At 31.0% G+C, this 15,496-nt stretch overlaps 2 protein-coding genes and 1 non-coding gene across 3 annotated transcripts; all 3 read left to right on the forward strand.

The window, feature by feature from the left end:
* On the forward strand, positions 92–173 carry TRNAS-CGA. Its single transcript has one exon. It is a non-coding gene; the product is annotated as a tRNA-Ser (tRNA).
* LOC109355964 lies at positions 858–1,720 on the forward strand. Its single transcript, XM_019599269.1, has one exon. The coding sequence runs from the start codon at positions 909–911 to the stop codon at positions 1,620–1,622; it is 714 nt and encodes a 237-aa protein (XP_019454814.1). The 5' UTR covers positions 858–908; the 3' UTR covers positions 1,623–1,720.
* On the forward strand, positions 6,140–10,384 carry LOC109357529 (peroxisome biogenesis protein 2). Its single transcript, XM_019601532.1, has 8 exons — positions 6,140–6,323; positions 7,522–7,635; positions 7,753–7,906; positions 8,465–8,601; positions 8,705–8,805; positions 9,013–9,130; positions 9,633–9,799; positions 10,062–10,384. Exons 1-8 carry the CDS (start codon positions 6,231–6,233, stop codon positions 10,174–10,176), a joined length of 999 nt encoding a protein of 332 aa, XP_019457077.1. The 5' UTR covers positions 6,140–6,230; the 3' UTR covers positions 10,177–10,384.

Consider the following 15,496-nt stretch of genomic DNA (forward strand, 5'->3'; position numbering starts at 1 on the left):
AATCACTCAACAAAATAGGCAAATAAAACATAATAACAACTTAATGTGAATATATATATATACATAATGAACAAAGAGGATGATGTGTGAAGTCGATATGTCCGAGTGGTTAAGGAGACAGACTCGAAATCTGTTGGGCTTTGCCTGCGCAGGTTCGAATCCTGCTGTCGACGCTTTCATTTTTCCATTTTACTTTCCAAGGGCAAAACCGTCAATTTCAAACTCCAAGAATCTTTTAGTAATAAGATATTATTAAGAGATATCATAAATATTTCCACTTACTCACCTACTTCAATTACTCCACTTTTTCTTCTTCAATGTTAAGGTTTTGTTTTGAAGTTGAATTTTTGTGGAAAGACTTTATCCTTGGTGAGAAATATATCAATATTAATTGGTTTAATAGTATAACGTCTTATTGAATCCTCAAATAAACCAAAATATTAATGTTTGAATTGTATGAGCAATATTTGTTGAGAAATAGTCACACACTCCTAACTCTTTACTTGAGAGTATGGTTTTCGAGTGGAATTGGAGATATAATTTCGAAAAGCCTCACATTGTTTCGAAGTCTAATGATGGAGATGAGAATATTTTGGAGAGTTTCTCAAGTCCCCTATAACCTTCTATATGTCTATTTTCAAAGTTATCAGAATTTGAGGTTTTTCATAAAATTGAAAAATATCTAAATATTTTTAATAAAATTATATAATTATATTATTGTTTATTTCCCATTTTGTTAATTATATTTTTTAAGGAAAATCACTATTATATTATCTTTATTTACTTTTATTTCACGAGAAAACTAAACAGCTTGCAAGTCCAGTTCAAACACTAAAGGGTAAAATCGTCATTATCAACCCAAACACCTGTAATAAGATAACGTCCCTTTGTAAATTCGAACATCGGTTATGGCTTCCACTCTTTACCTAAACCTTACCTTCCATAAACCACTCACGCCCGCCACCTCCGCCGCCGCCACACGCCGGAGCTACATTCCGGTACGGTGCGCAACCTCGAGGTCGCGGCGTTTACCTCTTTTAAAAGGAAGAATACTAAGCATCGAATCACTTCAAGCAATCCAAACCCTAAAACGTCTCTATCGAACAAACCCACCCAACCTAACCCACGCGCTCTCCACCACCCTCACGCGCCTCATCAAATCCGACCTCGACGCCACCCTGCGTGAGCTTCTACGGCAGCAACAGTGCACGCTCGCACTCCGCGTGTTCCACACGCTCCGATCGGAGTACGGCGCTGATCTCACGCTCCACGCCGAAATTGCGAAGGCGCTCGCGAATTGCGGTATGTATGAGGATCTAGACGATTTCATCGTTGATTTGGAAGAGAATTGTGAAATTGATTGTGGTGATTATAAGGGTTTGGTGAATTTGATGAAGGTTGTGATTGAAGCTAAGAGGAGAGAATCAACGGTTAGGATTTATCGGTTGATGAAGAAGTGTGGGTGGGGTAGTGTTGTTGAACCTGATGAATATGTGGTTAGGGTTTTGGTTAATGGGCTTAAGGGTTTTGACGAAATTGCCCTCGCCGAGGAAGTGCAAAATGAATGGAATAGAGCGTTTGATAATTTCTCTAGGGGCATTTTGGGTAATTTGAGAGTTTAGTGTAATTTGTGTTCATTCATTGTATATTGGGATTAGACATCATACTATTTTTACAAAGTTCTTTTTATGTAATATATGAAGTGCAAAAATATTTGTTATTTTGAATGGTAGAATAACGGTTAGGATCACTGCAATTTTTTTATAAACAATGGTATTTCTTACTTCATAGAGGTAAAGAACTAATTCTTTTTAGGGTATGTGAGTGTTACTCCCAACAAGTATCAGTTCTCGGAATCGAAACATTTTGGTATATTCGGGATCCAGTTGGGCCTTACACTATTAGGAGGTGTCTCACGCATTGAGCCGTCCTTTATTGCTAAGAGTTTCAGTCATGGAAACACCCGATTCGAAATTGTCACCATGTCGTGTGTAAGTCGGGTTTCTATATTAGATAATTTTGGACACTTCTGAACATATTCTATAACATTTTAGTATTTGTTGGTCTGTCAAGTATTTGATACATTGGGATCCATAGCTCTTAGGAAATTATATGATACTCTGGAGTAGTATTTACCATGACAACTATGTTATCTTGTCTTTTTTCTTAATCATGTGGATGCTGTCTTATTTTGTTAATACTTCTGGTTGCACATTTCTAAAAGAACATGTAATTGCACTATGAGAAGCTCATAGAACCTTTAGATACTCAGAGAGAGTGTTGCTTAGCATGTTAAGGGCTATAAGTGCTCATTGTCATGTCTGATTTTGTTAGTGCAGTAAAAGAACAGGGAAATTGTACTGTTAATAAGCAGGATTTGCATAGTGGGCAATTCCATTGATTAAACTTTTGTGCTTGTGAAATTTCTCCACATCATATACCTATAGGTAACTTCTGTCAATATTGATCATATACCTCCAGAAGCTATCTTACAAGATTACCTTAGCCATAAAGTCTATGGCAAACAACACCTGAAGTTGGAAGTCTTGTGTGGAAGGATGGTGCACACAGGTAGTGTTTTAAATTTTGGTTGTGGACATTGTAATATGAATTTTGGTTGAATCAATGTGGCCTGATGTAGCCTAAATGTGCTTTGATGCGGTTGCGTTGTGGCCTAATGTGGCTGCGTTGTGGCCTAATGCGGCTGCATGGCTGCATCATTATGATTTGGTGTCATACTGTAATTTTGACGGTCACCGCAACCGCAATGTTATGGTTGCATCACGAGATGCGATTTGCAATTTTAATTACTTGGCATATTGTGAAGTCCACTCATTTGTTTTACAGAAAAAGCATGACATTACATGTATCATATAAAGATCTTGAATGTCTTTGTCTCCACCTTAATTAGAACTCAGCCAATATAATTCACCTGTATTTTACATGCTGATTCATTGCAGAATGCTTAAAATGGCCAACAAAATAGATTTTATTGCTTGATTATATAAAACATTGTTTTTACATTAGCTATTTTATCTCTTTCACAATTGGTATAGATTAATAAATTTTCATGTTTGTTTTTATTTTCAGGGAAAAAATAACTTTAAGAAGTCAAGGAAGCTGAATTACAGGACTGCTTTTAGTTTGGGGATGTGCAGGTGCAGCTCCATTGGCTGTCAAAAACAAAAAAAAAAGTTTTATTTTCTAAATTAAAGGTCGAAACTCTGATGTCTGACTCAATCTTGTTTGGACCGGACTTGATGGCCCGACTTGTCCAACCGTAGACTGAATAGGGGAACAGTTCCTTGCAAGCCAGAAAATCGTTTTGACCGGCCATTTTGCTCACATTAAAAAAAGCCAAAAAAGAGAGTAAGAGATGTGCTAAAATAAACCGTGAAACCATATCCTCTTTCACTCTCATCCATCATTAACTTTCATTTATATTTTTTAATTATATATTATATATGATGTTGATAAGTTCGACCTTTAACCGCTTAAATTGGTTAGAACCTATATGAGATTTCTTCGATTTTCCATTTGGGTATCATAACATTGGTCTGATCTGATTCCTTCAATTACTGATCAATTGCTTTCCCTATGAATTTGCGTCCAGCCTTTATCAAGAAATACTTTCATTGCATCCAATATTGCTGCAGCTTATAACATTGGAGAGGCTGATAAGGATTCCTTGTGAAAATTGCAACCCAAAATAATACTGCACCGTTCCAACAACAACAAGCAAAATGGGCTATGTGTTAAAGAACACTTGCTAAATCATGCATCATTAAATTACTTTTTTGATTATGAGTGTTTAATTTCGTTTACAATATTAATGTCCACTTATAAATATATGTACATTACTCTCTTGATGTGGTCTCTGTATATTATGTAGATGTACAATTTTGAGTATTATTTTGGCATTTTTAACTACAAATTATAAAGTGAATGAGGGCTAAAATTATATCATAACAAGGTTAAATTTTGAGTTAGTTTATACTTTACTATTTTAGCTGCTTTGGTGTGAAATTAGAATGTTTACTAACAATTTTAAATATAGTTTATAAATTTTTTTGGTGTGAAATATAGTTTATAAATGTTACTAAATAATGTTGTAGATATTTTTAACTCTTAGGATTTGAGTGTAGGGTAGTTCCATAAGTTTACTTGATCTTTCGATTCTAGTAACATTAATGATAATGAAGTGTGCATGGAAATGATGGTGATGCTTGAAAAATATAAGTTTGACAAATTTTTAAACAAGAAATCTCAAAGTTTAGACTAAAGTTATAAAATTCGAAAGTACTTTTGTTTTTTAAAGTTTCAAAACTTAGAAGTGAAAAAATAATACCAAATAGTACTTCGTTAATTTTTTTCTTTGACTTATCTTTCCATGTGCATAAATGGGAAGATAATCCTCAAAGCATGGATGATGGTTAGATAATGCTATGCCCAAGATAAAGATTTATGATGAATTTAATATATTTATATTCACATTATAAGTGTTTTTATACTGTCAGCAAAGCATCTATCATGTATATGTTAACTAATATTGACTCTCAAACAAAAGTAATACAAATCAATGATAAATGATGTACTGACAATGTAAAAAACTTTATAGTGCATAGATTTTAAACTTACGAATCAATGACCATGAAATTGAAGAATATGCAACTCACATCACCCAATTTTGAGTAGAATTTATTAATTTTATCATAGGACTTCTACTCAACCTAGAAAACTAACTACCAAGTGAGTAGAAGTACTTTAATATGATTTTTTCTAATTTTGAGTAATAATAATCAAATCTTAGTTTTATTATGTGGGATTAACTAAAATTCTAAAACATGTTAAAATGATATATAATAAATTATGTCACTAACAAAATAATTATGTTACAATGTTTGATTTTTTAGTTAGTTCAGGAGCTAAACCAAACAAAAGTATAATTCGGTTTATGGTGTTTTCTATTGTAGTAATCAGAGTGATTATTAATGGTTTGATTCACTTTTTAATAGAACATGTTAGATTTTGTCATGATTGTAGATTTGGCATTTTATTATCCTTCCTTTGTGTTATCTTATCTTTATGCTCAAATCTTATAAAACTTTTTTAATTACCATTTTGCTTAGAAAAAAGATGAATGAATTAATAATGTAAGTTTTTTTTATACCGTTAAGGATTATTCACCATTTATTTTTAATTATTATCGACTCTTATATAAAATTAATACAAATGAATGATGTATTATGCATTAACTGTGTATAAATCTTTACACTGTTACTAAATAAATATTACATTATTTTGCACAAGCCTATCACATATCACCTAGTGTTTGAGAAAAGGTTGTATATATGATGGTTTTTAAAGATTAAGATTTTTTTTATACTGTGAATGTATTATTCATTGTTAAAATTTAAACATTATTAATTTTTTTAAAATATAAATAATATAAATAAATTGTCAATGATATATTAATTATTTATAAAACTTTACGCCAATAATGTGTAGATAGTAATTGGTTTGAACTGAGTTACAAACAATTTCTTAAAACTTTAACCAAACCATTGAAAAGAACTACATTTTTCAATTTGCTTCGGTCCAATTTCATTGCTACCCCTAATTAATAATACCAACCAAAATTTCACATACATTAATGGTATAAAAATAAATAAATTTATTTTAAATCAATAATAAACAATATAATTAATATCATTTATCCTAAATCATGTAAAAAAAAGAGATAAGTATTTCTCAAATGCAATACTACAATAAATAAATGAAAGTGTAAATATCTCCCTCATATTTTTTTTTAACCTTACCAGTTTAGTCTTTCTGAAAAGAAAAGATTTAAAATGGTGCCCTAAAAACTTTAAATGTGGATCAAATGTCTTTTTAGGATCAAATTAGTCCTACAAAGTATAGTAAAATATGCTAAAAGAAATTAACTAAAACTACATTTGAAATTTTTAACGAACATTTTAGGTTTTTTCTTAAAGAATTAAACCGGTAAGGTCGAAATCAAAAAAATACTAGGAATAAAATGAGCATTTAATCTAGAAATGAAAAGACTAAACGAACCTGAAAACTGGTCCAGAGAAACATAAGAATGAGTGAATGGATTGAAACGCTTTAGTGAATGAAGTGTTGAAGAAACCAATGCAATTTCTTTTGTGTTGTTTTTTCATTCACACAAAAAACTCAACAATCTTCAACTTCATCATAATCAATCAATGAGAAATTCTCCACCTTCACAAGATGCTTGGATTCACACTTGTCACAATTTGCTTCCTCTCTGGGAATCTCTTTCCCTTTCTCTTCATCAGGTTCTCTCTCTTCTTTATTCCAATTCCAAATTATTAGGGTTTCTTTTCATAACCGTTTTTCATTGTTCATATTCCTTGTTTTTCTTTATTTGTTTATGATAGAATAGAAACAACGCTTCTCAGCTAACTCGAGTTTTGGAGAATTATCATATTAGTTCATAGAATTGTAATCTGTTAGTTATATAAGCAGTGATTAAATAATCAATTTCGTCGCTAGAAGATAGGACACCGAGGAATTACACGTTAGGATGGAATTAAGATTCCGGAGAGTCCAATAATGGATGAAGATAATGACATGTCGTATAAATACGTAGTTAACGGTTCGGATTTGAAGTTATTTTTAAATAAAATAAATTTGAAAATGATAACATCACTCATTTTACAGCACTGAGAGAGTCAGAGTGGAACAAGGATCTCAAATTGGTTAAAATAGGGTCCATATTTTCTGTCCCAAAAAACGTGTCATTCTATATGTTGCTTCCTTTTATTGGTTGAAAAAATGTATTGAAGTTAAAAATTTAATAGTTAAGTAATTTTGCACATGAAGTGATTACTTTTTGGGACAGAAGATGTGTTTCCGGTAAAATGATATACTTTTCGTCCGGGAATGTTCAAAACCTCGAATTATTTAGCCCCTAAATGGCAAAAATGACAGTCAAGATAGTACTACACGAATGGCTAATTTGGCTAAGATTTTTGAATGTTTAGAGACAAAAGGTATCATTTTAGAGCGTTTAGGACTAAATTGTAAGGGATAGCTTAATAGGAGGTCTTACAAGGGAGAGGGAGAGAAGAGATTGGGAAAAAACCGATTGCGGCTTTGAACCCTCACAATCAGTCTCACAAATCATGTCTCAAGCTTAACCAATTTAGTTACACTAAAATTGTGATTTACTAAGAAAAACAGTTTATTTTGTATAGTGAGTTTTTGTGGAAGAGGTTTTCAATCCCAAATGGAGCCAACTAGAGAAACTTGCTAAGTTTAGTAGAAATTGAGTGTTCAATTTACTGTTATTTTTGTTGTTTTCCTTATATATAAAGAACACTGATATAGTCAGTCCTAAGCTCAGATAAAAAGTGAAGGTTGTGTTAGTCAATCGAATATTTTAGACCCCAAAGGGGGATATTTTAGTGTTCTATTCTTATTTAAACAGAACTGTTGATTAAATTATTATTATCCATGTGGAACTTTGTACAGTCAAAGATCCCAATTTCTATATCAAGAGTTAACCAAGTTGATGCAGCAAGACTGGATGTTGAAATGTCTGGCATGTTGAAAGAACAATTGGTTAAGGTGTTCTCTTTAATGAAGGTATGGTTATGACTTACTTGGACATTTGTGTGAAATAAATGATCATGGTAATTTCACTAAAGATTTGGAACTGCTTTGAACATCTTTCAATTTTTTATTTTTATTTTTTGGGATTAGCCAGGAATGTTATTTCAGTATGAAGCTGAGCTTGATGCTTTCCTTGAGTTTCTTATTTGGCGGTTCTCAATTTGGGTAGATAAGCCTACTCCAGGCATTGCTCTCATGAACCTGAGGTATAGAGATGAGCGTGCAGTGGAATCAAGAGATAAAGGTAAGAAGGTCTGAATCCCATGTGTCTGTAGTGCTATTTAGCTAAGCAGGTCTTCAATGTTGTGAGATAGTTCTGAATTCTCATTGATTATTTGATAATGAACTCTCTGTCATACCCATTTTCGATAACACCGGTATTTTTATAATTGTACCCTGAAATCTGTGTAATTAGTTTGATAATATGCTGTTGATGCCTTTGAATAAGAAATTTTAACACAAATAATAAAACATGCCTTCAAGTCTTTAATGTGTCCAGGATCATTTGTAGTCTGCATTATGGTCATACAGCACAAGCAAAAAGTTCGAAAGTATTATAATGTTGAAGCATTTCCTTTTTAACGAAAGCTGACCCCACCAAGTTAGACAAAGGCTTGGTTGTTGTTGGCCTTGTTTCCTTTTTAACAAAACCATAATGTAGGGACTAGGGAGAAAAGTTCACATTTTTGCTGGTTATGACTGATGAGATATCAGTGCATGTTTAGGTTAATTTGAGTGTCATTCATCCTTTTACTATGTTCATGCTATTATTCTTATTCATCTCTGGTACTTTTTGTCACAGTCAGAACTGGTCTGGAGGGACCTGGACTCACTGTTGCTCAAAAAATTTGGTATTGCGTTGCCACTGTTGGGGGCCAGTATTTCTGGGCTCGCTTACAGTCCTTCTCTGCTTTTCGTCGATGGGGCGATACTGAGCAGGTAAATTTTTTAGTTGACCCTCTTAAGCCCTACATTAAAAACCTGCAAGTTTCTGGTACAAGTGTATTGAATTTAACTTTAACTTGACTTTCATTTTATTCAGAGACCATTGGCGCGGCGCTTATGGAGCTTGATACAACGAATAGAAGGGGTTTATAAGGCTGCTTCATTCGGAAACCTGTTGATATTTCTTTGCACAGGAAGGTGATTCTTTTCAAGACCATTCACACAACAAAACTATATGTTTCTTTAGTTTATGTCCATTGAAATATTTGTTAGTTATTTATGCATTTTTCAAGTGTACGATTGGTTTCCTTTAGTTCAAATGTTCTTCAGGTCATCGATGATGACTCCATCTCATGACAGATTTTCTCCATAAATCTTATCTTCTTGTGTGCTATTGTGAAGCAGATACCGAAATCTTATTGAAAGAGCTTTACGAGCTAGGCTTGTATATGGGAGCCCAAATATGAACCGTGCTGTTAGCTTTGAGTATATGAATCGGCAATTAGTTTGGAATGAATTCTCGGTACCTTACCCCTCCTTCATGAAATTTATTTATTCTCTCTGTTTGAGTAATCTCATCGGTCACATGAGATCTTTTTTTTATTTACTATTTATGACAAATGAATATGAAAATTGGGGTAAATGCACCTTATGCATGGGACTCTTTGTCTGCATTGTTTCTTCTGCTAAGAATGCTCGGAAATGAGCCATTCATAGGCTATTCATTTTTCAATTAATGAGATTCTGTTCCTGAAGTGTGCTGTTACCTGTGTGAATTTACTTATTGCTTTAATTAATTAATTAATCCCACTCTTGAAACACTGATCATATAATTATTTCATTTACTAAAAATCATTGTGATGCTATTAGTTGTTTTGGGTATTTTCTGACATCAGTAACTGGATGCTATCTTGCAACTATGCTCATTATCTGGATTTGATGGCAAAGGATTTTGCGAAGCATATTACCTTTGCACATTTTGTAATCTTATGGGCTATGGAGTTTATGTCTGGTGGTGATTGCAGGAAATGCTGTTGTTGCTTCTTCCTCTTCTTAATTCATCATCTGTGAAAAATCTCCTTCGACCATTTTCGAATGATAAATCATCAAGTTCAGCAGAGGATGACACTCTATGTCCCGTTTGCCAGGCTTCTCCAACCACTCCTTTTGTTGCTCTACCTTGTCAGCACAGGTGTATATCTAGATTACATACTCTCATCGCACATTAGTTTTTCGTGGATTTGGATCCTTTCCAGCAGCTGTCGGAGTATAAGACAAGAACCATTTCCTATACTTTTCCTCTCTTCTTTCTCTTTCTAGAAACACGAAAACTTTTTAAGGCTTCAGCAGCTATTGAAGAGGCGCAGCTACCGGAGAGGATCAAAATTCTTTATCAGAACTTTATATATGCATGCTTCAAACTCATCTATATGCATTACAATTTCTTTGTGCAGATACTGTTACTACTGTCTTCGGACACGATGTGCGGCTGCTCCATCATTTAGGTGTTCCAGATGCAGTGAGCCAGTTGTTGCTATGCAAAGGCATGGTGGTGTTTCCACAGAATGATTCTTACTAGAGAGAAGGAAAAAAAATAGGGTTAGGGTTCATTTGATCTACACACAGAATTTACATATAAATAATACTGCATGAATTGTGGTGGTATTCCCCCACCCACTTTTGCTTTTGTAGTTTATCTCTCATTGTTAACTTTTAGTTGTGAAAAACAAATCAAATTCCTTTTTCGCATCCTTACTCAATTGAAGGGAAATAAACCTATGGGTCTGATTTTCTGATTCCAGGTCATAATTATTGGTACTACTAAGGGTACTTTACCCTATGGATAAGGAATTAATCCATTTCGGGCTGCCTATCCCAAGAAAAAGAGGAAGTTATAGTTGATATAATAACAGAGGAAGTTATAGTTTTCTAGACAACATTCTATATGAATGTAATTGTCTAGGATTTGTGTTTGCATGGACATTGCTCATAGTAAAACATTATGAACTCATTAACATATACATTATTACATAGACTCAATTGAGATTTAACAAGCACGGGTATGGTTTCTCTGGCTGTGATCAATAAGCCGCCACAGAATAGTCCCGACGCCGCTCAGTTTAGTCGAGGTCTTGGTGAGGTGTTCAACCTCCCATAACCACTAAACTCTGACCCTAAACTAAGTTTAGGACAGTACTGGACTTGGCTAAACAGAATATATTTGGTCCATAGGTACCAATTTTGACATTGCAGAGAGGTCTACTCAAGGTGCATTCCACCTCAAACACCTCCAAACTGTAAGGACAGGACCTAAAACATAACATGCAGAATCAAATTCAACAAATTAATGGCATTGGAAATTACCACAGCAAGGTTAGAAGCAATGGAGTTGAGTAGAGCTCAGGAACACAACACAAACACACTTTAATCTTCACTTTGGATCGTGGATGTTCAAGTGAGAAATGAGGTAAGAGGAAACCAATGATTTGTCAAAAACAGACCAGAGTTATGTTTATTATACCTTAGGGGTTCAGAATCATCAATTTCATGTGGAATTTGAGAAGAATTTGAAGCTCTCCTCTTGCCCTTCAATGGCTGACAAAAGAGAAAGGATGAAGAAGAAATGAACTTGTGTTGACTTTTGTTGAGTTTTTTTTACCACAATAAGGATCTATCATGTCATACATACTTCGTGGGATCTTTAAGGGACACTTAACCATTTATAAAAAAATCATGTACACCAACAATACGTTGGTTTAGTGATGTAAGGCCCCACTGAATTCTTAAGGTCGAAAGTTCGATTCCTGAAAGCAATACTTGTTGGGAGGAGCAGCCATGAATCCTGAAAGAGATTAGTCCCTTACCAAAAAATGTGAGAAGATACCCTTAATAGTACCAAAAAAATCATGTACATATATGCATAAGTGTTGACTATTTTGACCACCCATGTTTTTGCATGCTATTTGGGTAAGTTCATTGCAAGAAATACACATTAGTCACAAGATATATTAGTTTAAATTAGACTTAGAATATGGCACCACATTATATGCTTTACTTGGTTTCTAAGAAATTATGTAAATGCATGTAAGTAAACTTAATTAGTTACTGCTGGTTTAAAATGGAATGAACCTTTAGATAGATATTTCATCCAAAAAAATTAAATATTCCATTAGATTCTTTGAGTTGTAAAGAATAGGTTTAAGTTTAACAATCACTCAAAAAGTTTCTATAATGAAAATGTTATAGGCTTTCTAAGAAATAAGATATTTTGGGTAACACTAAAATATGAGTTTACACACTAATAGGCTTTAACAAGATGATTCCTAATCTATATATATACTATTCTATTTACTATATAATAAAAATAAACTATAGCCACATTAACAAGGGACATATGTCAATATCTTATTCTTCTTCAATTTCATTTCAAAAGATTCTTTTGATAATGACTAGAGATGCATGTTACCATTTGAAAGTATTTTTTTCCCATAATGTTTTATAGCTAACTTTAGAGTGATACTACGAATATAGATCTGTTCATTGATTTTTTCCACTGAAAACATTGCATTAAAATCTCTTCTTTGTTAACTTTTTTATTTATTTTTATAGATATGATAACTGGAGGAGTGATTTGTCTCCAATGACGTGAGCGGTGATGAAGATTGTATTCGATATGATGTCTCTTATTATCAGTTCACACTTGAAGCATTGTTGTAGGTTAGGTTTCTATATATTCATGCATCTATTATTTTGTTTATAGAATTTTCTACTCAAAATAATCATTATTTTAACAAAGAGCATATAGATTGTCTTGATACCAAATTGTAATATAATTGTTGAAAATTGCGTCGACAACGATGAATGGACATAGGAAGAGAAAAGTTAATAGTCCATGACAATTTGATATTTTGACCTTTTTCCTTTTAATTTGTCAAGAAATAATTGTTTAAAAGTAAACACTAGGGAATGTATTATATGTTATCCTACCTAAACTATAGCAAGAAATCATATTTGTGTTTATAGTCATTTTGATATTATTTTAGAAAAATAATTTGTATCTTTCAAAATCAACCCATAACTTTAAATTTAAAGTATACATTTTTGTGGTAATATCATTTTTATTGTGTTTAATGTTATTTTGTGATGTATAAAAATTTGTAAGATTGATTTAAGTGTATATTTTTTATTGATTTAAGAGTATATTTTTTTATTGATTTAAGAGTATATTTTTATTTTGCTATTGATTTAATCATTATTGAAGACTTTCAATTTGATTAACTAGAAAATTCAATCAAGACCACAAATGTAATAGAATCAAATCCTCTAAGATGAAAAATTATGCAATTTAAGGTATGTTATTATTTGCATTTATTTGAGGAGGGAGATTTTATTGGTTATGAACGTTATTTTAAAATTTATTTAATATAAAATCAATAAAACGCTTAGCAAATTAATTATTCCATACCCATAGTTACAATGCGGTTATTATATTAAAAAAACATTAATGTACACTTATTACATTATATAATATTAAAGTACAACAATTATATTATGTTATATAATATTAAAGTGCAATCCTTATAATATAAGAATTGTAACAGTGTAATAATATATTTTCATAAAATTTGAATTATAAAAAAGGAATTGTAACCGCAGAATTGTAACCGACAAAATTTATAAATTGTAATATATGTGTGATTTTAAATTTTCTCTATTTAGTTCTGAAAGTGACTAGCTATATTTTTAACTAATATTATACCACTCCAATCAAAGTTATTTCTGATTTCTTAATTTTAGATAATTATCCTTATAAATAGAAATTTATAACAATTTATTGTTTAATTATATAATAGGTAATAAGAAATATTTATAAATCATAACAAATATGTATTCCTTAATTTTAGAAAATATTATTGTTGCAGTATTCAAATAGTAACAATAAAAAATATAATAGAAAAATAATATTAATAATTTTCTATTATTAATATTTGTTAGTAGTTATTAAGAGTAGTAACAATAGTAACAATTTTTGAATTTTATTTGTTTGCAGTTATTTTAGAGTAAATACTCATTATGAATATATTTTGTTTAAAGTTGATATTTGATTCTAATATTGCAATTTTATTGATAATTTTTTAATTAATATGATAATGATATGTTTCTCAACACTTTATAAAGTTTCATGCCTTTTCATATTCAAATAGAACATTATAAAGTAAAACGAGATCTTTTTTATCTCTATTCTACACGTAAAATCAACCACCAAAATTAGAATAATAACCTTGGGAAAATGACTAATTCAAATATTAATATGTTTCAATTAAGGTTATTTCGGATTCCTTAATTTTAGATAATACTCATTATATATATAAATTTATAATCATTTGTTATTTAATTCTAAAATAACTAATAAGAAATATGTATAACTTCAATAATAACATAGGTGAAGAAACTAAATTCAAACAATGAAAATATTAAGTCAAATCTATTAATTAAATATATAATAAAAAAGGTCTGTGTCATGTTATCATGGACACATGTCACCATCTCATTTACTTTTTTCCCCTCAAAAAATTAATAATAAAGAAGAAACTTTAATGCAATATATATTCAATTGAAAAAACCAACAAACAAATCTAACTTGTAAAATTAATTAACTATTAATTAGTGACCCACATGTTTTTTATGTTAAAAAATAATAATTTTTGAACATTTTTGAAATCTTTTTTCACACATGAACTATTTTTTTTGCATTAATCTATCTATACTTTTAACGTTTGTTATCACTCTAAGAATTATTGTATTTTTCACTTCATCAAAGTTTTGTGGTACTTTTCTCAACATAGGAGTCAATCACTTGTTAGCATTAAATTATTAAAATATAAAATGTATAAAAAGTAAGAATGTGATATAAGAAGGTAGTATAGAACCTTTTTGGAGGAAAAAAAGTGAAGAAAATGTGACATGTGTCGTGAATGAGTTTTTTTTCTTGTGTAGTTAATAGAAGTTACTTACTCTCGTCATTTTAAAAATAAAAGTAATGTAAAAATGACAAAAGGAAGTACACTTTTGTGGCCACCCTAACCTTTTCGAGAGAAATCGATTGAGAAACATAAGATTGAAGCAACTCTATTTTTATTATGTTAATTATTAATTTGATATTAATATAGGTAATATATATATATATATATATAGATGATGAATGATAGTTTTATAATATATATGAAACTCTTATCTTGTGAGTGTATACATATTTTTCTCTTTAATAATAAAGTAGTTTAATATGAAATGACAATCATGTAGTAATCAATCAAAATTCCTAATAAACTTTCACACAATATATAGATCTTTCATTTGCTTTAATAATTTAATCTAATAATTATTTTGATTGATTCAATTACATATTTATTTTATCTTCAACAAAAATTTGAGTTTGAATCTCATTCATCGAGATACTTCATGTTGGAGAACTAGCCCCATTATATTGTTTGAATTAACAATTAAACTAATACTATATTTATTTATCTAGCCACAAATTAAAGAAATATATGAGCTCTCATTAGTATCTCGATAAAGACATCATTTGGGTGTAGGTAAAAAAAAAATATATCTGCTCCAAAAAGTTTGTATTTCAACGTGTCACATTTTATAATTTAAAAGTTTAATAATGAAATATCTTTTTGGCCAAACATACTAAGTGACACATGAAATAACACATTCTGTAGGACAACAAATATATTTAAGTAGAGTAAAAAGTAAAAAAAAAAATTTAAGAAAAATAAAAAAAAAAATCCAGGAGGCAGTTGTCCCCACCTGTCCCTTGCATGCTCCGCCCCTGTATATATATGAAATTTTTTATATTGTGAATGCATACATATTTTTTTATCTA

The sequence above is a fragment of the Lupinus angustifolius genome, chromosome LG09, assembly GCF_001865875.1.
Source record: "Lupinus angustifolius cultivar Tanjil chromosome LG09, LupAngTanjil_v1.0, whole genome shotgun sequence".
NCBI lineage: Eukaryota > Viridiplantae > Streptophyta > Magnoliopsida > Fabales > Fabaceae > Lupinus > Lupinus angustifolius.